The sequence below is a fragment of the Podarcis liolepis genome (genome assembly GCF_965112155.1).
Source record: "Podarcis liolepis genome assembly, chromosome: 10".
NCBI classification, from domain to species: domain Eukaryota; kingdom Metazoa; phylum Chordata; class Lepidosauria; order Squamata; family Lacertidae; genus Podarcis; species Podarcis liolepis.
Genome location: NC_139562.1, coordinates 5,783,522 through 5,811,098, shown reverse-complemented (window position 1 = coordinate 5,811,098; position 27,577 = coordinate 5,783,522). Strand labels below are relative to the sequence as shown.

The window sequence follows — 27,577 nt, the reverse complement described above, 5'->3', positions numbered from 1 at the left end:
TAAAGCGAGATGAGCGCCGCAACCCCAGAGCCGGCCACGACTGGACCTAATGGGCAGGGGTCCCTTTACCTTTTAGCAGGCACTTTACAGGTGTGACTCTGCAGAATCTTGGGAATTTTCCACTCAGCTGTCCCCATTTCGCATCCAGTTTCTGAGTTGTTGGCACCTACCGCTCAGTATGTCTCGCACATCTGCAGGAGACTAAAGGATGTCCCCAAGCCTTTAGCTCCTGACAGAACCTACATCTCTGTATTCTTGCCACGTTCTTCCCAACAAATACAAATGGTAGTTCGGCAACCTAAATGGAGAGGTGACTCACATTGCTCTGTGGTAAGGGCAGCCTGTGCAGTTACCTCCCTTGGAATTCCACTGTCTATGGAATTGCTTGCCTGCCTACCAACTTTAGCAAACGCAGGCTAGGGAACCAACTGATGTGTGTAAATGTCAGTTTTCTCTTTTTAGGTGGGTTATCAGGGGTCAGTAAAGTTTTTCAGCAGGGAGCCAGTCCACTGTCCCTCAGACCTTTAGGGGGGTCTGATTATATTTTTTTTGGGGGGGGGGAATACAGTGGTGCCTCGGGTTACATATGCTTCAGGTTACAGACTCCGCCAACCCAGAAACAGTACCTTGGGTTAAGAACTTTGCTTCAGGATGAGAACAGAAATTGCGCAGTAGCAGCATGGCGGCAGCAGGAGGCCCCATTAGCTAAAGTGGTACTTTTAGGTTAAGAACAGTTTCAGGTTAAGAATGGACCTCCGGAATGAATTAAGTACTTAACCCGAGGTACCACTGTAATGAACAAATTCTTATGCCCCACAAATAACCCAGAGATTCATTTTAAATAAAAGTACACATTCTATTCGTGTAAAAACATGCTGCTTCCTGGACTGTCGGCGGATCGGATTTAGAAGGCGATTGGGCCGGATCCAGCCCCCCGGGCCTTAGTTTGCCTACCCATGGTTTAAATACAGGAATTGCCCAAGGGAGAGCATTCGTGGTTCACTTCCCTCTCCTGATCTTCCTGCTATTCACTTGGTCTGGCTTTTTAAAGAACCTGTAGTCTTGGCTTTTCTTGCTTTTCAAAAACGTACCTGTAGAAGTAGCCGGATAAGAGCACCAGAAACAAGTCTTAGTAATATGGCAATGGTGAGATGGAACCTCGTTCAGCTCCCTTAGCGGCTCTCCTCTCTGTCCCCCCTTTCTGGCACCATCAGGGCAGCTGAAGGAACATCATGCCCTGAGGGCGAAATCAAGACGATGCCATAGCAGCTTTTTCCAAACAAGTTGTCTTCTCCATTCCGTTGTAGCATTTTAAAGTAATTCTTACCATTGTAGTAATCTTACGTAAACCTCAGCTTTCTGAGGTCTGCCTGAAAAGTGGTAAATAAATACTCTAAACAGAATAAATAACAAGGAGGGAAGTCTTCCTCGGGGCTGGACTTAATAATAATTTTTTATTTATACCCCGCCCATCTGGCTGGGTTTCCCCAGCCACTCTGGGCGGCTTCCAACAGAACACCAAAATACAATAACCTATTAAACATTAAAAGCTTCCCTAAACAGGGCTGCTTTCAGATGTCTTCTATACGTCTGGTACAGTGGTCCCTCGGGTTACATACGCTTCAGGTTACATACGCTTCAGGTTACAGACTCCGCTAACCCATAGTGCTTCAGGTTAAGAACTTTGCTTCAGGATGAGAACAGAAATCATGCTCCGGCGGCGCGGCAGCAACGGGAGGCCCCATTAGGTAAAGTGGTGCTTCAGGTTAAGAACGGACCTGCGGAACGAATTAAGTACTTAACCCGAGGTACCACTGTACTATACTATTTTTAAGAAAACATTAATGTGAGAGCAGCTCTGTGGGAAGCAGCAGAGCCCGTGTGGAAGCACTGAGAAGTAGCGGCCAGAGCAACAGCTGGCGCCGAAAGCCTGTGTTAAGAGAAGCTGCCAGGGGTTCAGCCAGGCAAGAGAATAAGATTGTAAAGACAGCCTTGCTGGGTTAAGGCCAGTGACTCATCTAGTAAAGGTAAAGGGATCCCGGACCATTAGGTCCAGTCGTGACCGACTCCGGGGTTGCGGCGCTCATCTCGCTTTATTGGCCGAGGGAGCTGGCGTACAGCTTCCGGGTCATGTGGCCAGCATGACTAAGCCGCTTCTGGCGAACCAGAGCAGCGCACGGAAACGCCGTTTACTTTCCCGCCGGAGCAGTACCTATTTATCTACTTGCACTTTGATGTGCTTTTGAACTGCTAGGTTGGCAGGAGCAGGGACCGAGCAACGGGAACTCAGCCCGTCGTGGGGATTTGAACCGCCGACCTTCTGATAGGCAAGTCCTAGGCCCTGTGGTTTAACCCACAGCACCACCCGCGTCCCATCTCATCTAGTACAGCATCCTATTCTCATAGCCCAAACAGCACAAGCAGAAGCTGGGTACATCTGCACCCCTTCTATTTGTGATGCCCAGCATCTGGCATCCAGAGGCTTCTTGCCACCCAAAGTGGTGGTAAAACTTAGACATCGTGCCTAGTAGATGTTAGAGGCGAGAGAGAGGAGCCAAGACCCTCGAGAGTGTCAGGCCAGGGAAGTGGTCCCAGATGTGTTGCAGCCAAGAGGAGGACGAGGTGGCATTGAGGAGCAAGGATGCAGGATTCCTGTTGGAGGGTTTCTTAAAAGAAGGGAGGGACGCCGAGCAGCGATGGCTGCAGGCAAGAATCAGTGCCTGAGGAGGAGAGGGCAAAAGCCACAGGAGGCTTATAGCCGGGGTGAGGAGCCTCAAGACTACAACTCCCATCATCCTTGACCATGCTTGCTGCTGTGGCTGATGGGCTTTGGAGTCCTAACATTGCGTGAGCGCCAGAGTCCCCAGGCCTGGTTGATGCCTATAAACCAGTGTTTCCCAAACTTGGGTTTTTCTTTTTGATCCTCTGTTCCTAGCATCCTATCACCCCTGGGAGGAGGGGAGCTATTGGTGCTCTGTTTTCAAAAATTCTAAGTAGCTCCATCCTTTCGTTTTTGAATAGATTTCTTGCTCTAAAAATAAAATTTGCCAGGTTATGATCTAGAAACGTGATCAGAGCTCGTACCGAGTGACTGTCTTGATATAAGTACTCTGTGGCAACTATGTCAGATGTTTTTACCTGGTAAAATACCATTTAAAATGGACAGAAGGTGCTTCATGTGATCCATCCCAGAACATGGGCCCAACGCCTTTGGATAATTGGCCAAAACGAGCTTTTGAGGAATTAGAACCAAGTCCCATCCCTTTTTTTGTACACAAAGCTAGCCGATGAATTCCCATCGATGTTTAGGGTCACCGACTCACTTCTATCTGGTACGTAGGCTGAGACCGTATCTGCCCGCGGACTGCCTCGCCAGAGTGGTGCATGCTCTGGTTATCTCCCGCTTGGACTACTGCAATGCGCTCTATGTGGGGCTACCTTTGAAGGTGACCCGGAAACTACAACTAATCCAGAATGCAGCAGCCAGACTGGTGACTGGGAGCGGCTGCCGAGACCATATAACACCGGTCTTGAAAGACCTACATTGGCTCCCAGTACGTTTCCGAGCACAATTCAAAGTGTTGGTGCTGACCTTTAAAGCCCTAAACGGCCTTGGTCCAGTATACCTGAAGGAGCGTCTCCACCTCCATTGTTCTACCTGGACACTGAGGTCCAGCACCGAGGGCCTTCTGGCGGTTCCCTCACTGCGAGAAGCCAAGTTACAGGGAACCAGGCAGAGGGCCTTCTCGGTAGTGGCGCCCTCCCTGTGGAACGCCCTCCCACCAGATGTCAAAGAGAACAACAACTACCAGACTTTTAGAAGACACCTGAAGGCAGCCCTGTTTAGGGAAGCTTTTAATGTTTGATGTATCACAGTATTTTAATATTCTTTTGGAAGCCGCCCAGAGTGGCTGGGGAAACCCAGCCAGATGGGTGGGGTATAAATAATAAATTATTATTATTATTATTATTATTGGAGATGCCCTGGAAGGGCTTTGATGGGGTACGGCCGTGGATGGCATAGTTTCTTTGATCATGCTCGGAGTTGTTTTCTCAGATAGGCGCTTAGATTTTGTCTTAGATGTGCCCGCTTTGCATGTCTCTTTAACTCCTTATGAGTTGGCTTTATTTGTTCCAGTTGTGGCAGGAGATGATAATAGATTTTAAAAGTTTCTGCCACTGCTTCTTACAGGTGAATTACCCTGGACACCCTTAAATTTGTAATGTTTTTGGGTGTGAGGGTGATCTGGCTGCGACATCTGTCACCCCATTGATCGCCAGGGTTGATTTGGCTGATCTGGCTGGCTGGGCGGGTGTCCCCTTCCTCCTTCACCCATCCATCCCAGATAGGAGTATACCGTTCTTTGGTCAAGGGTATACGATAGCTGCGCTCCCCTGCTAGAACCTCCAAAACAAGCTCAAGGTCCATTTGTAGGAGAACGTAGGGTAGTCAAGCCAAACTTGGGTTTCTATTTTTTTAAAAAAATAATATTTATTAATATTTCACAAACAATAAAAATAAATTCCAACAAATTCCAACATTCAAACTACAAAAGCAAAACAAATAAAATACACAGTAGAAAAACAGTTGATAGAAGAAAAAATAAAAAATAAAGAATAAGAACAAAGAGTAAAGCCAAAAATCAAAACTGAAAAATAGATTAATATTTTCAAATCTTATATTTTCTTCACTAGTTTCTTGACCTCCTCACACCTCCCATTTTGTATTCCAGTTCAAATATTAAGTTCAGTAAATCCTTACCCTCTAACATTTATCCTTACTCCATATGTTAACCTATTATTATAAATATCCATTTCCAATTATCAATCCCTATTTACATTTTTTTAAGCATCTCTTTACCAGTACCACTTATTTTCACTCAAACGTCATTTCAACATTCCTTAATTTTACAGTGCTTCTGCAAGTAATCTTTAAATTTCTTCCAATCTTCCTCCACCGACTCTTCTCCCTGGTCACGGATTCTGCCAGTCATCTCTGCCAATTCCATGTAGTCCATCACCTTCATCAAACTTGGGTTTCTAGCTGGGTTTTTTTGGACTACAACTCCCATCATCCCTAACGAGCAAAACCAGTGGTCAGGGATGATGGGAACTGTAGTCTGAAAAAACAGTCAGATACCCAAGTTTGAGAAACACTGATACAAGCTTCAGGGTTGCCACCCTTCTTTGCAGGAAGGCAGGTGGTGACGGAGGGGCCTTGTGACGTAGAAGAACTTCCTTGGGGAATTGTGGCCCCCGCAGCTCAGGTGTCTCCCCCTCTTATCTTCACCGCCTTCAATAGTGTGACACATTCATTGCCTGAAGCCATTGGCCTCCATGCACGACTGCCTCTGGCTCCAGCGTCGCGGCCAGGACGGCTTGCCCTTCTGCAAGTTTGGCTTTGTGCCTCTGCTTGCACCTCTCAGAGACTCTGCAGAGTCGCCTGCCTGCCTCCCAGAGCCTCTCTCTCTCTCTCTCCCTCCATACGGATTCTATAAAAAGATCCTTTTATTTATTTTTCAAGAGAGCTCTGATAACAGAGGAGGTTGGGAGGCTGGTGGCCGGGAAGAGGGACGGCGGCGTGAGGCTGTGTCTAGACTCCCTGAAACAGCCTCGGTACCTCATTAAGAGAGGCGCCACCAGCTTTTCAGCGAGGGAACCCAAGGTAATCGGGCAGAAAAAGGTGGCAGGTCTCCGTGGTGACGAGATGCTAATTGCTTCCCAGGCATTGCTGCTGCTAATTACTGTTTGTGCTTCAAATGCCTGTCATTGTGATGAGCGGCTTGTCAAGTGGAGGTGTCCATTGAGAGCTTTGGGAGTGCAGTGCACCTCTGCACAAATGCACATTCTCCCACCCCATAACACACTTCACAGGTTCTGTGTGGGCGCAGATCCAGCATCTAGTTGGTGCCGGAGGGCTGGTTTTGCCCTTGGCACAACAGCGCCCCCCCCTCCAAAGGTAGCAGTCCCCTTGGCAGCCACCCCACGAAATTCCTAGAATGGAGGGCTACCTTCCTTGATTGATCCCAGCCCCTGAAGACTGAACCTTTTTCTCCTTGGTCACTCTGCGTAACCAATAAATGCATATAAATGCATATAAATATGTTGTTGCTTAGTCGTGTCCGACTCTTTGTGACCCCCTGGACCAGAGCACGCCAGGCACTCCTGTCTTCCACTGCTTCCCGCAGTTTGGTCAAACTCATGTTCGTAGCTTCGAGAACACCGTCCAACCATCTAGTCCTCCGTCGTCCCCTTCTCCTTGGGCCCTCCATCTTTCCCAACATCAGGGTCTTTTCCAGGGAGTCTTCTCTTCTCAGGAGGTGGCCAAAGTCTTGGAGCCTCAGCTTCAGGATCTGTCCTTCCAGTGAGCACTCAGGGCTGATTTCCTTCAGAATGGAGAGGTTTGATCTTCTTGCAGTCCATGGGACTCTCAAGAGTCTCCTCCAGCACCAGAATTCAAAAGCATCCATTCTTCGGCCATGAGCCTTCTTGATGGTCCAGCTCTCACTTCCATACATCACTACTGGGAAATTTGTATGCCTGCTGTCTTTGTCCATGGAGTTTTCTTGGCAGGGATACTGGAGTGGCTTGCCAGTTCCTGCTCCAGGTGGATCACGTTTGGTCAAAACTCTCCACTATGACCTGTCCGTCTTGGGTGGCCCTGCACAGCATAGCTCATAGCTTCTCTGAGTTATTCAAGCCCCTTCACCACGGCAAGGCAGTGATCCATGAAGGGGGCATATAAATATATATGTGTTTAAATCAAGGGATTTATACCCCACCTTTGGACTTTAAAAGCTCTCAGTGTAGCTTACAGAACCAGATTCACATGACCGGATGGTTGGCATAAACATCAATTATAAAAAGTGCCTTTCTGCTGCTTTTTACATTTTATTTTTTTGTAATAGGAGGACACTCTGTGAATTACCCCCTATAGAAAAGAATAGGAGTATGTTGTGTAAACTGTGGGTGATGTGCTAAACCATGGCTCGGTGTTATGTGCGAATGGAGCCCGGCAACTTAACCATGGTTCATTGGCCATGGTTAAAGATTGCTTCTCAACCAAGCTTTGTACTTGGATTATAAACCTTAGTTAACGATACTTATAGCATATTGCAGAAGGCGGGGAAAATAATGCAGGAACAGAAGTCTGTTTGCTGGGTACCCTGTCAGCCAGAAGCAGTGAGTGAAAATAGAAATATTGAATTCTAATATTCACTGTATTTAATAATGAGGCCTAGTAATACTGAAGTTGGAAGGCTGACTGATATGCCCACAAGCTCTGGCTGGCTGGCTAATAAAATAGTTATAATTGTGTAATCCCACCAGGTTTCACCACAGAACCCAGCTTCTTTTTAATGTTTGTGGTTGGCAATTGGTGGTGATAATGGTTATAGTACTGACATCAGAAGGCTGGCTAATATGTCCACAAGATGTGGGTGGTCTGTTGTTCCTCATAATTATTATTTTCAATGAGAAGACGAGAAAACCGTGCTCTGCCTCCGGGCTGTTTTTCTGCCAGGGCTAGCAATTCTGTTTATTATTTGTTTATTTCAACAATTTGTATACCGCTTAATCCGTCTTCTCTAAGGGGTGTTCAGGAGACCGGATGCACCAAGACTGAAAATGAATACTTGCTGTTTTAACTTACTAAATTTCTTTGTCGCCCTTCATCCGAGGATCACATGGCAATTTACAATATAAAAACACAAAAATACACATCATGTTCACAAGCAGTAACCTCCCCTGCCTCCCAGTTGAAAAGGCCATAGATTGTTTAATAAGTCAGAGAGAGAGGAATGTTTTTGCCTGGCACCTAATGATTTGTAATGAAGGCACCAGGCGAGTCTACCTGGGGAGAGCGTTCTACAAAAATCAGTTTTAAAAGCCTTCTTATTTTTTGATTTATTTTTAAAGTCTTGAATAAATGGCGGAAGTTCAACAGGGAGGGAGACCTCAGTGTGACCTTAGCTAGAAGCGAGTTCAATAATAATAATAATAATAATAATAATAATAATAAATTTTATTTATATCCCGCCCTCCCCAGCCGAAGCCGGGCTCAGGGCGGCGAACAACAGTAAGATAGTACAACATTCTAAAATCATTTCATTATAAAATTAATTCAAATCAAATTGATGGCAACCATTGGGCTAGAGTTCTGTGAAGATTGCCAAGGAGGGAGTCAGGCTGTGCCCTGGCCAAAGGCCTGGTGGAACAGCTCCGTCTTGCAAGCCCTGCAGAAAGATGTCAAGTCCCACAGGGCCCTAGTCTCTTGTGACAGAGCGTTCCACCAGATCGGAGCCACAGCTGAAAAAGCCCTGGCTCTAGTTGAGGCCAGCCTAACCTCTCTGTGGCCTGGGACCTCCAAGATGTTTTTGTTTGAAGACCGTAAGTTCCTCTGTGGGACATACCAGGAGAGGCGCTCCTGTGGGTATGAGAGTCCTAGGCCGTATAGGGCCTGCAATAATAATAATAATAATAATAATAATAATAATAATAATAATAATACTGCAATAATAACTGCTCTCTCCATCTGGTGCATCTGACCTGGAGGGGACTGCCAACAGTGGCAGTGGGAAGGTTTTGGCTGACCTCTGTAGTGCTGTAGATCTTTTCCCAATAGGGCTGGATGTCAGCCCTTGTTGCTTGTAGGGCAGGAAGTAAAAGAGCCCAGTCCAGGGGTTGAAGGAGGCGGGCCTGATCCTGAAGCCCTGAGCACACCCTCGCCTCCAACCTGGCAGTTGTACCCTGTTGTGCCAGTTCAAGAGTTTCAGTCGTTATACGCTAATTTTTTTTTTTAAATGGCTACCTTTCCACCGAATTTGCTTCTCCAGTGTTCCTGCTGAGGCTGTCTCATCTTCTTGATCCAAGTTTGGAATATGAGAAGCTTTTGGTGGATGGGTTGAGTTTTACAAGGCTGTTAAAGGTAAAGGTAAAGATACCCCTGACCATTAGGTCCAGTTGCGGATGACTCTGGGGTTGCGGCGCTCATCTCGCTTTACTGGCCAAGGGAGCCGGCGTACAGCTTCCGGGTCATGTGGCCAGCATGACTTAAGCTGCTTCTGGCGAACCAGAGCAGCACACGGAAACGCCGTTTGCCTTCCTGCCGGAGTGGTACCTATTTATCTACTTGCAGTTGATGTGCTTTCAAACTGCTAGATTGGCAGGAGCAGGGACCGAGCAACGGGAGCTCATCCCATCGCGGGGATTCGAACCACTGACCTTCTGATCAGCAAGCCCTGGGCTCTGTGGTTTAACCCACAGCGCCACCCTCGTCCCGTGCAAGGCTGTTAGCTTCCTTTAACTAGAGGCAGGATCTTGCCTTGCAGCCGGAAGCTGGTGAATTGGAAACTGGACGTGCCTTGCTGTGGAAGGGGCATTCTAGATATCTGCCCAGGTAGTCTTCCACCTGTGAGAATCTCTCAACATCCGTGGGGGTAGGGTGGGGAGACAGAACCACTGTTTGGGGTGGAGGGAGGAGAAGATAATATAATAATATGTGCAAGCAGAGCTGCTTGGATGCTCATAGCAGGTCACAGGGCAGCCAGCCAGTCCTCCTGATCATCTGATGAGGCTGTTGGAACATTAACGGCCGTGCTTGCTGTGCTTTTGGATTGGGCTGGCAAGAACGTGTCCAGCACTCCCGAAAAGTATCTTCCTGCTTGTCAAAAGCACAAGGCAAAATGCCGACACGATTCCACGCGAGGGTGTATGTCCTTCACCCTGTTCTGGATGGGGATTGAGGGGACGTCAAACCAAAACAAAAAACCCAGTGCAGGGAAGAACTTGACCTTCAGCTCCCAAGAGGTGTATAGCAGCTGCCTCTGGCTCACCCAGTGAGCTGGACTCTTGCCCCCCCCCCGTGCCATGGCAGTTGCGGGTCAGGCCGGGAAGTCCCAATGGCAAGGCCTTCAAGCAGTATTCACTTGGCACGGGATCCTAGAGGACCAAGCAAAGTTTCAGGGAGCTGGTGTGCACATTTCACCTAAATAGCGACTCAAGTTGGACAGAGCCCAAGGGGTGAACCAGTTGCAGGCCGAGCTTAATTGGAAGTTGGTAGAAGAGGATGCGGGTGGCGCTGTGGGTTAAACCACAGAGCGTAGGACTTGCCGATCAGAAGGTCGGCGGTTCGAATCCCCGTGACGGGGTGAGCTCCTGTTGCTCGGTCCCTGCTCCTGCCAACCTAGCAGTTCGAAAGCACATCAAAGTGCAAATAGATAAATAGGTACTGCTCCGGCGGGAAGGTAAACGGCGTTTCCGTGCGCTGCTCTGGTTCGCCAGAAGCGGCTTAGTCATGTTGGCCACAAAACCCAGAAGCAGTACGCCGGCTCCCTCGGCCAGTAAAGTGAGATGAGCGCCGCAACCCTAGAGTCGTCTACAACTGGACCTAACGGTCAGGGGTCCCTTTACCTTTACCTAAAAGAGGATAGAGGACTGGAACGAAGATGTGGCAGTCAAGTCCTCTACTCTTGAATGTTTACATCTCCTACAAGGCTGCTGCAGCCTCCTCCTCCCATGTAAAGGGAGGTTACTAGCCTGTGATGTCTGCATCCTGCTCTTTTGCTTTCTGTTGCTACGTAAAGCTCTGCACCTGCCAAATGGCCTGGAATGTGGTCGATTTGGCAATGCCCCTGTCTGATAACCCTCAGGCCATGGGTTCAAGGCGGACAAGAATTCTGAAACCCCAGGTGCTTTCCTGTGTTTGTGAGCCAGAAATTCTAGAGTTTGGCGGCAGCAGCTCCTGTGATTTGGAAGTGACGTGTAGGGGTGTGTTTTCCAAAAACAGAGAAACAAACACACCTTTCAGTGGCACAAGTCTTGAGTCTTTCATGTTTTGACCCTGCCTGTCGGCTTCTCGTTAAATCAGCATCAGATTAGCACATAGCCATAGTAAATATTCAGCCCAGGAGAGTTAAGTTCATAGAGCAGGCCCACCTGTATTCAGTCACTGGCTAATGGTTTTCAAGGGACGCGGGTGGCGCTGTGGGTTAAACCACAGAGCCTAGGACATGCTGATTAGAAGGTCGGTGGTTTGAATCCCCGCGACGGGGTGAGCTCCCGTTGCTTGGCCCCTGCTCCTGCCAACCTAGCAGTTCAAAAGCACGTCAAAGTGCAAGTAGATAAATAGGTACCACTCTGGTGGGAAGGTAAACGGCATTTCAGTGTGCTGCTCTGGTTCGCCAGAAGCAGCTTAGTCATGCTGGCCACATGACGGAAGCTGTACGCCGGCTCCCTCGGCCAATAAAGCGAGATGAGCGCCGCAACCCCAGAGTCGGTCACGACTGGACCTAATGGTCAGGGGTACCTTTACCTAATGGTTTTCATGGAAATGGGCACAGCTGCTGAGCCTGCAGCCATTTTGGGGCTTCAGACAGGGGCAGCTACTTAGGTTCTGGGAAGCACAAATCTCTCTTATTAAGCCTTGGGAACTCCCAGCCACTGCATCTCAGCTTGATGTGTTAAGATGGGCTTCATGAGATCCAGTGAACATAACGTGGTGATTTCTGATTTCTTGAGTGCCTCTAGTCTGCGGCGACTTCTCCAAAGCCAGCGCCCATCCGCTTTGGTGGTGCTTGGCTAACAGTAGGTTTTGCACAACTTCAAATGGGAAACTGTAGTTTGGGATTCCGCCACCCTTCCTTTCCATGTGTGAATGACAGAATTCAGGAGCGGAGCAACACACTGTGCTTTAGGGACCAGTGGCTTTCCACCAGAACAAAACTAGGGACATGCATGCCATTTTTTTAGTTGTTCAGCGCAACAACATTCCTTAAAATACTTTCATTTAGGCAAGCCTGTCCGGAAATGTAGATGTTGATTTGTTTTGATCTTCTTCTTTTTTTACAGTTAATTTTAATTACTTTTAAGTGTTTTTTTATTGATCATTTTAATATTTCTTGTAAACCACTTAGAGGCTTCACTACAATCATACATAAGTTTTCTTAAGTAAATAAAAGATAACGGTGATAAAGGTTGCTAACATCTCCTTTGTTTGTCTCCATTGCAGGATTCATGAATAAAATTTTCCATCCCAATATTGACGAAGCGTAAGTGATTGAAGATGTTTTGTACTAAACAAAATTATTTAGGGGGGAGGGTTATCTCTTAACCTCAGTGCATAGCTTCTTTTCTAATTCAGGAAGGGGAAGAGAAGGGATATGTGATGAGTTAATATATTTTTTAAAAAAAGAAGGAAAGATGGTGAAGACCAATTTATTCACCCTCTCTGTTGAGGATAAGGCAAGAAGTCAGGGGCTTATGCAAGTTTTCAAACACCCTGCCCTTAGAGAACCCTTTCCATTTTCTGTTATCTACTGGGGAGCTCCTTAATGTTTTAGAAGATTCTTGAGACTCAGTTTAGGGTTCCAGCACCAGGCAGGTTGCTCAGTCCAGGCACAGCTTTGGATAAACCCTGTGCCCTGCAGGGCTAAATAGAAGATGAAGCGCTATGGCTTAAAATGGTAACCCAAGTTCATATTGTCTGGATTTATCCGTCTGTGTGGATAGGCATTTATAGGTAATCCATGTAAACTGTGGCTTTGGGGGCCCTCTTGGTTAAGACTGGGTCAAATGCTCTAGCATACCTGTGGGCAGGCTTCCAGCTTGCAGGATCAAAGTCTACCAACTGGAGCCAGAGGCAATAACAGCACATGCTCAGCCCTGGGACTTTTTTCAGTACCAGAAGTGAGCTTTCTTCTTACACAAAAAATCTACTCCTGAATCTTCCTTCCTTCCTTCTTTCTTGATTTTTCACCCCCCCCCAAAAAAAAACCACACCTTTACAGATTTTAACATAGACCATAAATTACTTTATCCGTTGTCTTCCCATCCTCCCCTTCCATGGTTCCCATATTTACCCTTGAATGCTGCGTAATTTCACGTAAACTATTCAATACATCCATTTTAACCTGTTTTTCTTAATAATTAACGCTGTTGCTCATATTTCAAGTCCTACATCTTTCTTTTTTCTTTTCTTCTTCTTCTCTCTCTCTTTCTCTCTCTCTCTCTCTCTCACACCCCTTTCTGTGTTTCAGCAACTTAATTTAGGGGAAGGGAACTAGGTAAACCATTGGGTGCCATAAACCTTTCCAGTCTCCCAAAGGTCTTCCTGTAGATTCCAGTCTGCTTTTTTTGCCCGCTTCCATGAAACGTACTGGGTGTTAATAGGGAAGGGAAGATCTGAACTTGTGTAGCCGCTGTACCAGACCAGCACTGCCTAACTGCAAATGGAAGTCAACCCTTGTTTGTCTCTTTCAGGTCAGGAACTGTATGTCTAGATGTAATTAATCAGACTTGGACAGCTCTCTATGGTGAGTCAAGAAATGTATGGCGTCGGTGGTTTTGTACTATACAAGGGGTGGATGTGCGCGCACACATATTTTAGCTTGTTGTCTGAGAGCACAGTCTTGCACACGTGCTTTGAAGTGTGCAGATTGCAAGAGTCCCCGCCCCCTTGCAACGCTGGCACCCATTTTAGGACCTCTTTCACCTTGAACGTAGCACGCTCTAGAATTTGGCATCCCAGGGGTTAATGCTCTCAAGGACAACGAAGATTACTTCAGTTACTTCTGTAGTACCAAAACAGAGTTGGCATATTCATTAAAATTCATTAAAATGGTGTTAAACAAATTCAGCTGACATGCAGGCCTTCACAAGCGGTACTCTAGCAATAGGATAGTTTTAAAAGAGTGAGCATTTACTTCCCCCACGTACAAAGGATGAGCAAATTCCTACCCAGCCTTGAAGCTCGCTGGGTGGCCAGTCACCAACCCTCAGCCTAATCTACCTCGCAAGGTTGTTAGAATCATAGAATCATAGAATCCTAGAGTTGGAAGAGACCACAAGGGCCATCGAGTCCAACCCCCCGCCAAGCAGGAAACACCATGAGAGCACTCCTGACATATGGTTGTCAAGCCTCTGCTTAAAGACCTCCAAAGAAGGAGACTCCACCACACTCCTTGGCAGCAAATTCCACTGTCAAACAGCTCTTACTGTCAGGAAGTTCTTCCTAATGTTTAGGTGGAATCTTCTTTCTTGTAGTTTGGATCCATTGCTCCGTGTCCGCTTCTCTGGAGCAGCAGAAAACAACCTTTCTCCCTCCTCTATGTGACATCCTTTTATATATTTGAACATGGCTATCATATCACCCCTTAACCTCCTCTTCTCCAGGCTAAACATGCCCAGCTCCCTTAGCCGTTCCTCATAAGGCATCGTTTCCAGGCCTTTGGCCATTCTGGTTGCCCTCCTCTGGACACGTTCCAGTTTGTCAGATAATAGTTTGTTGTGTGAGGATAATATGGAGATGCATGCGCACCACACTGAACTCCTTGAAAGGAAGGCAGGAAATAATAGATTGATTGATCGATGGATAAGATTAGCTAGCCGGCTGTCTGGGTGAGAAGGGCCATCTTACTGGTTCCCTCTTACTGGAATGGTAAGTCCTGTGAGGTGGGGGCATAGCTGCTTTCGCCGAATAGATGTTGTAGTGGTAGTAGAGATAATGGCAAATTGCTCTTTTGAAGGCCAGCTTCAGACATTACAGTGGTGCCCCGCAAGACGAATGCCTCACAAGACGGAAAACTCGCTAGACGAAAGGGTTTTCCGTTTTGGAGGTGCTTCACAAAACGAATCTTCTATGGGCTTGCTTCGCAAGACGAAAATGTCTTGCGAGTTCCTGCGGGTTTTTTCCCCTCCCCCCCCTTTTTCTAAGCCGCTTATCAGCTGATCCGATAAGCCGCTAAAAGCGCTAATCCGATAATCCGTCAATGGGCTTGCTTCGCAAGACGAAAAAACCGCTAGACGAAGAGAATCACAGAACGGATTCTTTTTGTCTTGCGAGGCACCACTGTACATGTCAAATTCTTTTTGTGTCTTTTTCAGATCTTACCAATATATTTGAGTCGTTCCTGCCCCAGTTGCTGGCGTACCCCAACCCCATAGATCCCCTTAATGGTGACGCGGCAGCCATGTACCTTCACCGACCAGAAGAATACAAACAGAAAATTAAAGGTAAGGGCTTTGGAAGCGCGAGAAACCATTAGCAGCCTGTCTTGGAACTTTGTCACGGAGAGCATTTGGGTCTGAAGAACTCGGCACCGTCTTGCTTATGCTGCGGCTTTGGCAAGCCAGTTGCTAACCTCCCAGGTGGAGGGAAGCAACGTCTAACTGAGGTGTCCATCTCACTTGGGAGAGGCCAGCTAGCCTTAAAAGGAATGGCAGGGTGGGGAATCACCAGGCCTTATTTTGGGGAAAGGAGGCTTGCTCAGTTACGAAACAAGCAAAACAGGGCAACAAGCTTCGGTTTGGTGAACCAGTGTCTAGCGTGGTGGATTTCTTGTGTAACCACACCACAGTGATGTTTAAAGCAACTTTGTTTGGTCGTAGCAAATAAATAAATTCAATTTAATAAATAAATAGCAGTGGCCGCTGGAGAACCCACAAAAGGGGAGATCTCAGCACACCTTCCAGCAACTCCTGCAGCCCAGCTGGTGCCAAACGTCTTCCTCTGCTTTCCTTTGGACCACGTCAGTGAGGCTTGGGGGGGGGGGGTCTTGTCGTCTATGCAGCCCAGGACCTCCACACACGCTGCCCAGGCTTGCTCCCGGGAGAGGTCACTTCAGTGCTGCTGATGAAGCGGTTTGACTTCATCCCCAGAGGTGCACTCCCTTGTCTCTCGAGACAAGACAGATGCCAACAACAGGCCTATAAATTGCATGGGCTTATAGAAAGGCATTCCCTCACCTTAGCTTTGCACATGTGTAGGAATTTTTCACTCTATAAGACGCATCAGACCATAAGACACACCTAGTTTTTGGAAGAGGAAAACGGGGGGGGGGGTCTGAATCCCATAAGCTAGGACAGCAAGCTTGCTGTCCTGGCTTATGGGATAGCCGCGTGCAGCCTCTCCCGGGCAAGGGGAGCCTTCATCCCCTGCCCGGGAGAGGATGCGTGTGGCTAAGGCTCCCCCAAGAGCCGCGCTCCCTTTAAAGAGTGGATGGAGTGTGTGTGTGGCTCTTGGCGGCTTTTCCCCAAGGAGGGAGAAGGGCGGTCCTCCCTCCTCGGGGAAAAGCCCCCAAGAGCCACACACACGCTCCACACGGCTCTTTAAAGGGAGCGCTGAGCAGAGCCTCCCACCTGCATTCGCTCCATAAGACGCACACACATTTCCCCTTACTTTTTAGGAGGGGGGAAGTGCGTCTTATAGAGCGAAAAATACGGTAAGTTGCAATCTCAGAGGCAGAGTAGGCCTGGATTGAGCTGAACGCTCAGTTCAGTGCGGATAACAGGGAGACCGCTTTATCTCAGGCTAGCTCAAGGCTGGGATTTTCCCGCACAAACCTTCTTGACGCATTCGTAATAGAGTGTGAACAAGCAGATTCTTCCAAGGATATCCTTTCACACTCCCTTTGATGGTTTTTACAGGTTGTAGGTTGTGGGACGCGGGTGGCGCTGTGGTGTAAACCACTGAGCCTTGGGCTTGCCAATTGAAAGGTCGTCGGTTCGAATCCCCGCAACGGGGTGAGCTCCTGTTGCTCATTCCCTGCTCCTGCCAACCTAGCAGTTCGAAAGCACATCAAAGTGCAAGTAGATAAATAGGTATCACTCCGGCAGGAAGGTAAACGCCGTTTCCATGTGCTGCTCTGGTTTCGCCAGAAGTGGCTTAGTCATGCTGGCCACATGACCCGGAAAAACTGTCTGCGGACAAACGCCGGCTCCCTTGGCCAGTAAAGCGAGATGAGTGCTGCAACCCCAGAGTCATTCACTACTGGACTTAACTGTCAGGGGTCCTTTACCTTTACCTTTGACAGGTTGTAGGCTGTCAAAAGCGGGTGCTATAACTTCCACTACACTAGCTAGAGGAGAGAGAAAAATTGCCCCCAACCCAAGATGGTGAGAGGAAGAACTAATGGACAGTTGTGTCCTTTTCCCTGCTACACCACTGAGTATGCAACATCAAAATCAATCTGGGACTTCCACAGCCACTCCCCATCATCACTGCCACTATGAAAATATCCCTTGTTTTAACTTTGCTATGCATGACATCGGCTGGTAGACCTGGGATGCCCTGCCACACCTCTCCCCACACACCCCAGTTGCGTGCCAGGCAGGCAGCTACAAGTTGGGAGTTGCTCAGGCACTGACACGATGCAAAGAGCTTTCTGGCGACAGTGGCGCTTAAAAATAGCCTCCGCGCCGATGCCTTGAGTTGCAGCAGCTCCTCTGCGCTGGGAGACAAGGTTCTTTAAATGCATAATTTATCTCGTCTTCCCTTTTTAACTGACGGAGCCGTAGAAGTCTTTCTGGTGTAACCCTGGGGGAGGAACCGCGAGGCCCCTTTAGCTTAGAGGAATCAGCCCACAATGTGTTGGAGCTAGAATTCAGGAAACCTGCCTCTTAACAGGTCTCAGCAGTAGATGGTCAGTGGCAAGTACTTCTGTGACGGTTGCCTTCTCCAGTTCTCTAGAGAGAGGCAATTGCATTTAGGCCCGCTCAGACGGATTCTGACACAGCTGGGCCACATTGTGGAGAAGCAGGCAGCAAACTTTAGTAGCCGTTCCTCCTCCCGGGTCTCTCGGGTGCAGGATGAGCTCTTGTCCCACCGGCACTGAGAGGCAGGCTGTGAGATTTAGGCCTCATTTGCGTAGATATGACATCCACAAGCCGCTGAGCATCTTTTCTTAACATGGAGCTTCGTAACACACATCCTTCCTGGGCTATATAGTAATTGGTTCAGCTTCTTGAAACTGGAAGCCCTTTTTTGCTGAATGGCTTTTTTAAAGAAGGAATATGGGCTGTGGGTTGTTCTGACACACACCAAAATGCATATCTGAGAGTCTGAGGCGATGAATGGAGCTGTCCTAGGAGATTTGCACCCAGCGGCTAGTTCTGAGCATCACCCAGCGCATTGAGAACACGCAGAGAGCCCTGCTAGATTACATTGACACAAACGGAACCAGTAGACTGTACCACTTCAGAGCTCAGGAGGAGGGTGTGTGCCACTTTTCTGAATGCTCTCCTATGTAAAACAAAACACAGAATACTGATATTCTGGCAGCTCCCCTGACTGCCCCCCACCTGTCCTGCTGCTCCCCCACCATTGGTTTTCCTTACGTCCTGGAATCCATCCTCCCATTTTTATAGTGAGACACCAGGCTTTAAAAACTCACGTCTTGACTCTGTCGTTTTCCCGCTAACTGGTCTCATTCCGCTATCTCTTCTGCCCCCTCCTCTCCCCAGTCCTTGTGTCTCTTGGTCTGTCTTAGGCCCCTCCCCTCAGCCTTGCAATCTCTGCCTTCTGTCCTGTTTGATGTCCAGCACCCAGAACACGCGTGTGCTTTAGAAATAATTCAGAAACGTGTTTCTGCACCTCCCTACAGTTTTGAAGGTTTCTACCCTCTCCATTCATTTACGGCGTGCTCTGCTGAGCCTTTCCTTGCTCTTCCCACCCCCTCCAGCTTCAGGACTTTTCTGTGTTTTGCACAGAGATGCGTTCCCAAGCCGAGCACATCACGAGAGTCCCAGCTGTCTTGCGCCAGTGGTGGTGTACTGGTTAGGGCATCAGACCAGGACCTGAGACACCAGGGTTGAAAACCCCACTCTGCCACAAAGTTCGCTTGGGGGGCCAGGCACTGCCCTTAAGCCTAACCCAGCCTTTCTCAACCTGTGGGTCCCCAGATGTTGTTGAACTACAACTCCCATTACCCCTAGCTAGCAAGGCCAGAGCTCAGGGGTGATGGGAGTTGTAGTCCAACAACATCTGGGGACCCACAGGTTGAGAACCGCTGGGCGCTAACCCTACCTCGCAGGGTTGTGGTTGGGGTCAAATAAGGAGGGGGAGAACCAGTTACAGGATCTCTTTGGAGAGGAAGGTGGGGTTATAACTGCAGTAAATAAAATATTCTGAATTCCAGAAGCCAGAACAGCAAGAGGGATCTGGCTTCTGGGATAGCCGCGTGAAGCCTCTTCAGGGGCAGCAGGATGAAAGCTCCCCCCAGAGCAGCGCAGCCCTTCTCCCTCCTCGGGGAAAAGCCCCCAAGAGCCGCACACACGCTCCACGGTGCTCTTTAAAGGGAGCGCTGAGCAGAGCCTCCCGCCTGCATTCGCTCCATAAGACGCACACACATTCCCCCTTTTTAGGAGGGGAAAAGTGCGTCTTATAGAGTGAAAAATACGGTACACTGGAAGGCACAAAAGCACATGAAAAACGGGCAAGATTATCACAGGTGCAAATGTTGACTGTTTATTATTATTATTATTATTATTATTATTATTATTATTTAAATTCTTGCTTTTAAAGATTTTTCAGACAAGTACTAATGTTTGAGCAAGGCATGGTCCTTGCTGAAATCTGGGGGTCATTTTGGTGGGCGGGCACGCGCAGGCATGTCAAAAAAGCACATTAAGGTGTCAAGAAGCAGTTTGTGGTCTGCTTGGCCATGTTGTTTTGAGGGACCTCAGGGTGTTCCTTTAGTGTGTATGTTGATCGTCCCTCTTTTTCTTCCCCTGTCCCCACCTTTCTCTTTCACCCCATCCAGAATACATTCAGAAATATGCAACAGAGGAAGCGCTAAAAGAGCAGGAAGAAGGCACTGGGGACAGCTCTTCGGAGAGCTCCATGTCTGACTTTTCAGAGGACGAGGCCCAGGATATGGAGTTGTAGTAGAAGCAGCACCCTGCTTTTCAGAGAGACTGACTTCCTAACCACGCGCTGAGAAGCAGACTATAATATTCATATTTAAACAAAGCAATTTTTTATTACTAAACAAGGTTTTTATGAATAATAGCATTGAGATATATATACATATATATATATCACCCTTTAGATCTTGATTTCTTTTGGTCATTTCTCAGAGCCCAAAAGTGCATCGTAGCGCATTTCCCACATTCCACTCGGTAGCAATATGCAGCCCAGATGCATGCGAGGGGTCCGTTTATAATTCCATTTGAGCAAGGGCAACTTGTGGGCTACTGAACTGTCAACCTAAAAAACAAAACACAAAAATACAGCTGCTTTGCTAGGGAGAGGGTCTGGATGTTCCCTTTTTTCCCCCCTCCCTGCCCCCCACTTTTATTATCATTATTATTATTATTAATGGTTCCAAAGATGGCAGGACACGCTCAGATGCAAAAGCCGAGCAGCGCTTGCAGAACGTCGGAGAGAAATATCGGGGGATAAACGCGAGAGGCAGTGAAGTCGGAAAGGTGCCCTTTTGATTCAGCCCGGCCGCTTTACACTTTAAACGGAGTTGCATTTTTAAGAAACGAAACACCGTCGCCAGAATACGCCGAGTTCTTCGAAGTGGTTCTGACAAAGGCGCCTTCTTTGGCTTAAAGAACATTTTGCGCGGACTTCCTGCCCTGCCGCTAGAGACTGGCGATTGGTCCGGTTTGCTCGGGGGACCTTTTGAAAACCTGCGACTGGACAGTCAAAAGTCAACTTTACTGGTCTGGATCCCCGGTGTCCGTCTGCCTCTGTCGCTGTTACTACTCTTAAGGGACAGAAAGCAAGCAGAGTCCAACTTTGGCTTAGCTTTCCTGGAGCGCGTCACACCCAATCCATTTTTGGCCCCGCTGTTAAAACCACTGGCAGTTGTGATTATTCCACTCACTGATGTCTCTTCAAGCACTGTGCCCATGGCCTCCTCCGGAGAGGTCTTCTTACAAGTCGGATTTGTCAAGAGCGTTGCAAGCCCATGGACAGTTTCATCGCCCCCCACCCCACCCAAGTTGCCGCTGATCACAACTCCATCGGTGGTCTCCCAAGTTTGCTAGTTCCTTCCTTCCTTTGCTCACTTGTGGCCCTTCTATAAAGCAGGCCAGACAATCTAGGAAAATCCAATATAATGGGCTTAGGAAGTGGGTCTGTTTTTTTGTTGTTTTGGAAGGGGAATTGATAATAAGAGTGCTGGTTTCAGAGATTTTCTTCCGAATTAGATTCTTCCTCCCTTTTCATTTCTTGGGCGTTTTTTGAACACACAAATGTTCCTTCTCTCTTCCCCTCCACCCCGTCCCCCCTCCCCAAAAAACGGAATGGTAAGAGAACCCCCTCATACGTTGAATGCCTACCTGGGATGCTGACGTTACTTGAACATGGATAACGGCAAGGAAAACGCCCGGCAAGATGTGGATTTTGCAATCTGGACATTACCTCTGATGTATTTGTAAAGAGTTTTTTTTTCCTTTTTCTTTTTGGACAGGATGTGGGGAGGGCAGTTTTGGTGCAATGTCTGTGGGTGGGGTGGGGTGGGGGCAGTGAACGGAATTGGAACTCGGGTGACGTGAGCAGAATTCTGAATATCAAGCCAAGCCCAGTCCGTTGTATTTCCTCCCCAGATTCCCCTGAAACGCCGTCAGAATTTTGTGGATTGTTCTGGGGTGCAAGGGGAAGACGCGTCGAGAGAGTACAATCTTAAAGCCTAATCAGTTTGCTTTCCCCCCACCCCTTTTGAAAAGATCTTATGTAAAGTAGAATTTAACTTTGGCATGATCATTTTCCTTTAATAAAGCAAAAGCATACCAAGAAGTTGAATTACGGGCATGAAGAAAAAACAACAACAAACAAGAACCTTTTATTTTCTTTCTTTCTTTCTAAATTAAAAAAAGCAAAACAGTAATGTGGTTATAGTAGCTGAGCTGAAGTTCTCTCCTTTAAGCAAGTATGGCTTGTTTGGGGGGGCAGGTGGGTTAGTATTAATATGGAACATGTAACTCTGTGCCATTTCCTTGACTCTGGAGGAGCGTGGGGAGAGCTATGCTACTGCCGCAGGGCTCCTGAGACCAGCCTTCACCAACCTCGTGCCTTCCAGAGGTCGATGGACTACAATTCCCATCAGCCCCCGCCAGCGTGCCGGCTGAGGCTGATGGGAGTTGTAGTCCCAGCAACCTGCGGAGGGCACCAGGTTGGCGAAGTTGGCCTCAGAGATGCCCTCTGCTTGTGTGGTGGCCTCTTAGGTGCTATTTAGGTCTAGATTTTGAGTGCTGAGGTGGCAGTGGTGATGGTGGTACCAATTTAAACGAAATAAATTGTATTTTTTCAATATTGTATATACAAATATTAGTGTTCTAATTCCCTTTACTTTACGCAGGTAACTTTTTCCTTGGGGGGGGGGAAGAATCTCAATCCTGGTGCACAGTTTTTAACAACTCTGACATACACAGCTCTTTTCTCCTAAGCAAACACCCGTTCTTGATTTCAACAGTCCTGGCTTTTAAATTAAACGCACGGAAGCGGTTCCAAATGCAGACATGGTCCGTGTTAAATGGAATCCCACCCACCCCAAGAAAAGGCAGCACTGACTCTCCTCTCTACCCCCTCCCAACATCCACACACTTTGCCCCTGGGGTGCAAAAGACCCATTTTCGCAATTCCTGTTTGATCGGACCCCTTGTTTGTGCGTTGCAGTTGCAAAGATCTCTTCTTCTGCATTTACTTTCCGGGTGTCAGGGAAGGCTGGCAAAACGCCCTTAGTGGAATGGGATCCACCTGGAAAGAAGAGTTTGTGAGGACCGACCTTATGAGTTAACTAGACCAGGCTCCCTTCTCTGGTACCACTGATCCAAGCGCAGTTCCTTCTGTCCCTCTCTCTCTCTTTTTGGCCTGCCCAGATCCCCTGCTCCGCTCTCAGCCAGACCAGACGGAAAGGCCACTTCCAGTCGCCAGTCCCCTTGCCATCCCTTCCGAAGTGCCCGCGTTCCTTTTGAAAACCACCTTTCAGGCTTCAGACCCAACTCCCAATGCAGCCGCCCCTGGGAAGCTGCAAAGCTGTATGTGTGTGTTGTGAGTTGCCTTGTTAACGTGAACACACTCTGATGGGATCTCAATTGCTTGCACCGGCTATTGCCCTTCTCCCTCCCCACCCGTAAAAGTCCGTTGTGCTTTTTGAGTGTTTCGGCACCGGTAGACGAAACCTCCCACATCGACCTTGGCGTTTGATCTGCTCCCCTTCCTCAAAATGCCTCTTAAATCACCCACAGAGACGTACTGCCGAAGCACAGTTTTTATCCCACTCTGCTCACCGTGCCGGTCTCCCAAGTCCGCCTGTCAACCTTCTGTTAGTTGTTCTTGCTACACAATCTTGTGCTTGATATAAGAGAGTGGGGACCTGGAAACGGAGGCAGAGAGCAGCATGGATCAGAGTGGCGCAGGGTTTTACCCAAGTGACGGCTGGTGGCGAAAGCAAATGGCCCTGGAGCTTTTCGTTGGCTAGGTCAGCTTGTAGAAAAACCCCAAAGCTCCCCGGCTTTTGTGGTCGGTTGATATTTTCCTACCTTTGGGGCAGCGGGTAGGAACTCCCACAAAGAAAAGGGGGTTCGTAGGGGAGGGGGTGAAGCTTTTATCCTCTTGGGGAAGTGTCCGTGCTAGCTAGATCTGGAACAGATAAAGTAGTTAGACGTGTGGAGTGTCCGAAGGCGACTCCTGTGATCTGAGCGTGCGCTGGTTTTATATAAATATATATATAATATTTTCTCGCTCGCTCGCTTCCTTTTGCTCGTCTGAGTTGCTGTGGCACCTTGGAGCCAGAAGTCGCTTGCCGCATGAGAAATGGCCATTTTCCTTCCTTCCCCACCTTTTCTTTTACTGACTGTGTTTGGTACATATTGTGTGAATACTTGAAGAGGTAAGCTGGGCATCCAGCCCCTTCCATTCGAGTCCTTGCTTTTTTTCCCCCTTCGGGGGTTTTTTGGGTTGGTTTGTCCCCCCCCCCCATTTTCGTTTCCGCTTCCTCTCTTATACACCTGCCCCCCCCCATCCTCTTTGCATTGTGATGATGTTAGTGGGCATGCCTAGCGCCACGGCAATTGCCTCTTCTAAGAATTATAACCTCTCAAAATAGTTGTGTATAATTAAAGAAACTGTAAACTTTTTTAAAAAATAAAATATGTATATACCTTGGCCCCTCGACTGGTAATTGCCCCAGGAGAGAGAGAGATATATATATACTGGGGGTGTGGGTCACTGCTGCTGCTGCCGACGCTTCGTAGGGCTTTTAAAAATTTGGGATAAATTGCATCTCTCCCTCTCCCCCCCCCCCACTTTCGGATTTTGTGGCACCGATTCTCTCCTAACTCGATAGTACTGATATACGCATCCCCTAAAATGAGGTCCCAATCTGTGGGTTGGGTGTACTTTTTGTGACAAATCCACATTTGCGCCAGCTCTGCCTGTGACCTTACAAAAGGAGGCAGGAGGGCAATGTGGAGGAAACAGTTTGGGGAAATGGGATGGTGAAGACGATGAATGGATTTTTGTATATTGATTCCCAAGTTGCCAGCACAGAACTTCCATTGCCCCCCCCCACTGTTTTTTTGGGTTTTTTCTTTTGAAGAATGTAGACTCCTTGAATTGCAAAGTTGAAATTGCAGAGTTACCTCTACAAGGTTCGCAGGAATCTTTTGCCCGACATGGGGTTTGATCCGATGTCCCTGAGATTAAGAGTCTCATGCTTTACAGACCGAACTATCCCAGCCCAATATGTAAGTGACCACTTAAAAAAACAAAACAAATTGTTACTTGTTATGGTCACAGATGGGAACTGGCAGGACGCAAGCTCAGGGGATGATGTGGTCAAACTGCAATGCTGGAATTCTTAAGAGTTGTGCTAGCCCAATGCTCAACAAAATGATAACTCAAAATCATTGGAACAGCAGCTCAGCATCCGCTTTGCTAGCCTGGGCTGATGTGGGTTGTTGTCATCGTTGATTAACAAAAAAAAAATTGTTTTTTGCCATGGTAACTCAAAGCGACTTACATACACACATTAAACCACCATAAAAATATCTAAAAGGCAAATTTTTAAAACTGCATAAAAAAACATCCTGCACGTGCAAAAAGGCCTCAGTTAAAAGCCAAAAGGCCTGATGAATATAGTTTTTGCCTGGTGCCTAAGTTGTGCATTGATGGTGCCAAGCCAGCCTCCCTTGGGGAAGGCATTCCATAAGCTCGGAGCCACCACTAAGAAGGTCTGTTCTTGCCAGGTCACCACCTAGACCTCTCATGGAGGAGGCCTCAGATGACAATGGCAGGATCTGGGTTGGTTCCTGTGTGGAGAGGCAATCCCTGGGGTACTGGGATCCAGAGATTCAAACCAGCACTGGAAACTCACTGGCAGCTAGTACATCAAGACCAGGATTGGTTGCTGTCTAAAATAATCTGGATGGCATTCGGTTTGAATGACCATTTGAAGCCACACCTGCCATCCCTTCTGGTTGGTTTGCTTTTTCAAATACTCAGTCCTCCTGCCTTCACACTCCTTAGGCTTTGATCGCAGGAGTCATGCTGCTTCTTTCAAGAACAGCTATGTTTTCTGCAGAGACCTTTCCTTCCTGCCGGAAGGGCAGTGCGCTGCACTTCTCTGTTGTTTTTGACTCTGCACACGTTCCTAGATCTTGCGCCACCTGCCTGAAGAGGCACAACCTCCGGAAGGAGCACAGGAAGATGCCTTGCATGTGATGAGGCTGCTTGTCCCATCTAGCCCCATGTTGTCTGGCAGCAGCTTTCCTGGGCCTTGGGAAGAAAGAAGTCTCTGCCATTGCCAGCTGCCTGAGAACTTGTGCTGAAGGTTCCAGGGGTTGCTAAGTGGGGTCTTCTGGGTGTCCTGAATGGGGAAACTGTGCCCCTGAAGGACCAGGTGCGCAGCCTGGGAGTCATTTTGGACTCACAGTTGTCCATGGAGGCACTGGTCAATTCTGTGTCCAGGGCAGCTGTCTCCCAGCTCCATCTGGTACGCAGGATGAGACCCTATCTGCCCGTGGACTGTCTCGCCAGAGTGGTGCATGCTCTGGTTATCTCCCGCTTGGACTACTGCAATGCGCTCTCCGTGGGGCTGCCTTTGAAGGTGACTCGGAAACTACAACTAATCCAGAATGCAGCAGTTAGACTGGTGACTGGGAGCGGCCATTGAGACCCCATAACACCAGTCCTGAGAGATCTGCATTGGCTCCCAGTATGTTTCCGAGCACAATTCAAAGTGTTGGTGCTGACCTTTAAAGCCCTAAACGGCCTCGGCCCAGTATACCTGAAGGAGCGTCTCCACCCCCATCGTTCTGCCCAGACACTGGGGTCCTCCGGGGGCCTTCTGGCGGTTCCCTCCCTGTGAGAAGCCAAGTTACAGGGAACCAAGCAGAGGGCCTTCTTGGTAGTGGCGCCCTCCCTGTGGAATGCCCTCCCATCAGATGTCAAGGAAATAAACAACTATCTGACTTTTAGAAGACATCTGAAGGCAGCCCTGCTTAGGGAAGTTTTTAATGTCTGATGTATTATTGTATTTTTAATATTTTGTTGGAAGCTGCCCAGAGTGGCTGGGGAAACCCAGCTAGATGGGCAAGATATAAATAAAATTATTATAATTAAAGACAAGGCTTCTAAATCTTGCCATTTGACATTAGCGGAGCTCTGAGATGGCTGAATTGTAGTCCCTCTACAACATCTGGAGGACCACAGATGAGCCTCCCTTGCAGTTCAGGATCTTAAAAGGTGGCAGGGTCAGTCAGGGCCGGATTTCGGTTTGATGAAGCCCTCAGCTACCGAAGGTAATGGGGCCCTTTATATGTCCAGCTGTCCTTTGCCAACAACAAATTGCCGCTGTTTTTTGTGTTGAATATATGCAATATGGTGATTTATGGACCTAATAGGTATCTAAAGCCATTTGCACATAACAAAATATGTATTTTATCATAAAATACATATTTTATGTAGGCACCCTAGATATAGAAATGAGCAAACCAGTGATATTTTAGGGAGCAGGCTAGCACATGACCCGGAAGCAGTACGCCAGCTCCCTCGGCCAATAAAGCGAGATGAGCGCTGCAACCCCAGAGTTGGTCACGACTGGACCTAATGGTCAGGGGTCCCTTTGCCTTTTATCCATGTAAGAAGCACTAGTGTCTTAAATCCCTAACTTGGAGCAGGCACAAATGAGGGTGGTTTGCCACCAAATCTTCAAGCAGAAACTATCAAAACAGTAGACTAAAACGTAGTAATAAATAGATCAGCACAAGGGGAAAAAATTAAAGACTTTTGCCTGGTGCTATAACAACATTGGCATGGGCACCAGGTGAGCCTCCCAGGGGGAGGTGAAACTCCTAAATGCAGGGGGGGGGGTTGCACCTCATTTTAATTTTATTTCCGCCTTTTGTCAAATCTATACACTGCATGGAAACCCTCGAAGCAATTTGCAAAAGGAAGAAAACAATTTATCAGCAAAAACGGCTAAAGCATTCCAAAAATTCAAATTGGCAATAAATTAAAAACAAATTAAAGCACCATCAGTGTTCTCAATGTCTGGGAAGGTTTGTCCAAGCAAAGATGTTTTTAGCAGCTGTTGAAACGGTAAAGGGACCCCTGACCATTAGGTCTAGTCGTGACCGACTGGGGTTGCGGCGCTCATCTCGCTTTATTGGCCGAGAGAGCCGGCGTACAGCTTCCGGGTCATGTGGCCAGCATGACTAAGCCGCTTCTGGAGAACCAGAGCAGTGCACGGAAACGCCCTTTACCTTCCCGCCGGAGCGGTACCTATTTATCTACTCAGTGGCGTAGCGTGGGGGGTGCAGGGGGGGCCGGCCGCACCGGGCGCAACAT

The 27,577-nt window shown here is 48.0% G+C and overlaps 1 protein-coding gene across 2 annotated transcripts in view; it reads left to right on the top strand.

Annotated features, from left to right (window-relative positions):
* UBE2H (ubiquitin conjugating enzyme E2 H) overlaps nucleotides 1-23,893 on the top strand; it is a 65,518-nt gene extending 41,625 nt beyond the window's left edge. For both annotated transcript variants that reach the window (XM_083461636.1, XM_083461637.1), the window contains exons 4-7: nucleotides 12,008-12,047; nucleotides 13,258-13,310; nucleotides 14,881-15,009; nucleotides 19,536-23,893. In XM_083461636.1, the coding sequence (XP_083317762.1) occupies nucleotides 12,008-12,047; nucleotides 13,258-13,310; nucleotides 14,881-15,009; nucleotides 19,536-19,660 (347 nt within the window). In that variant the 3' untranslated portion in view covers nucleotides 19,661-23,893. The remainder of the gene's footprint in view (nucleotides 1-12,007; nucleotides 12,048-13,257; nucleotides 13,311-14,880; nucleotides 15,010-19,535) is intronic.
* Nucleotides 23,894-27,577: the final 3,684 nt, after the last annotated feature.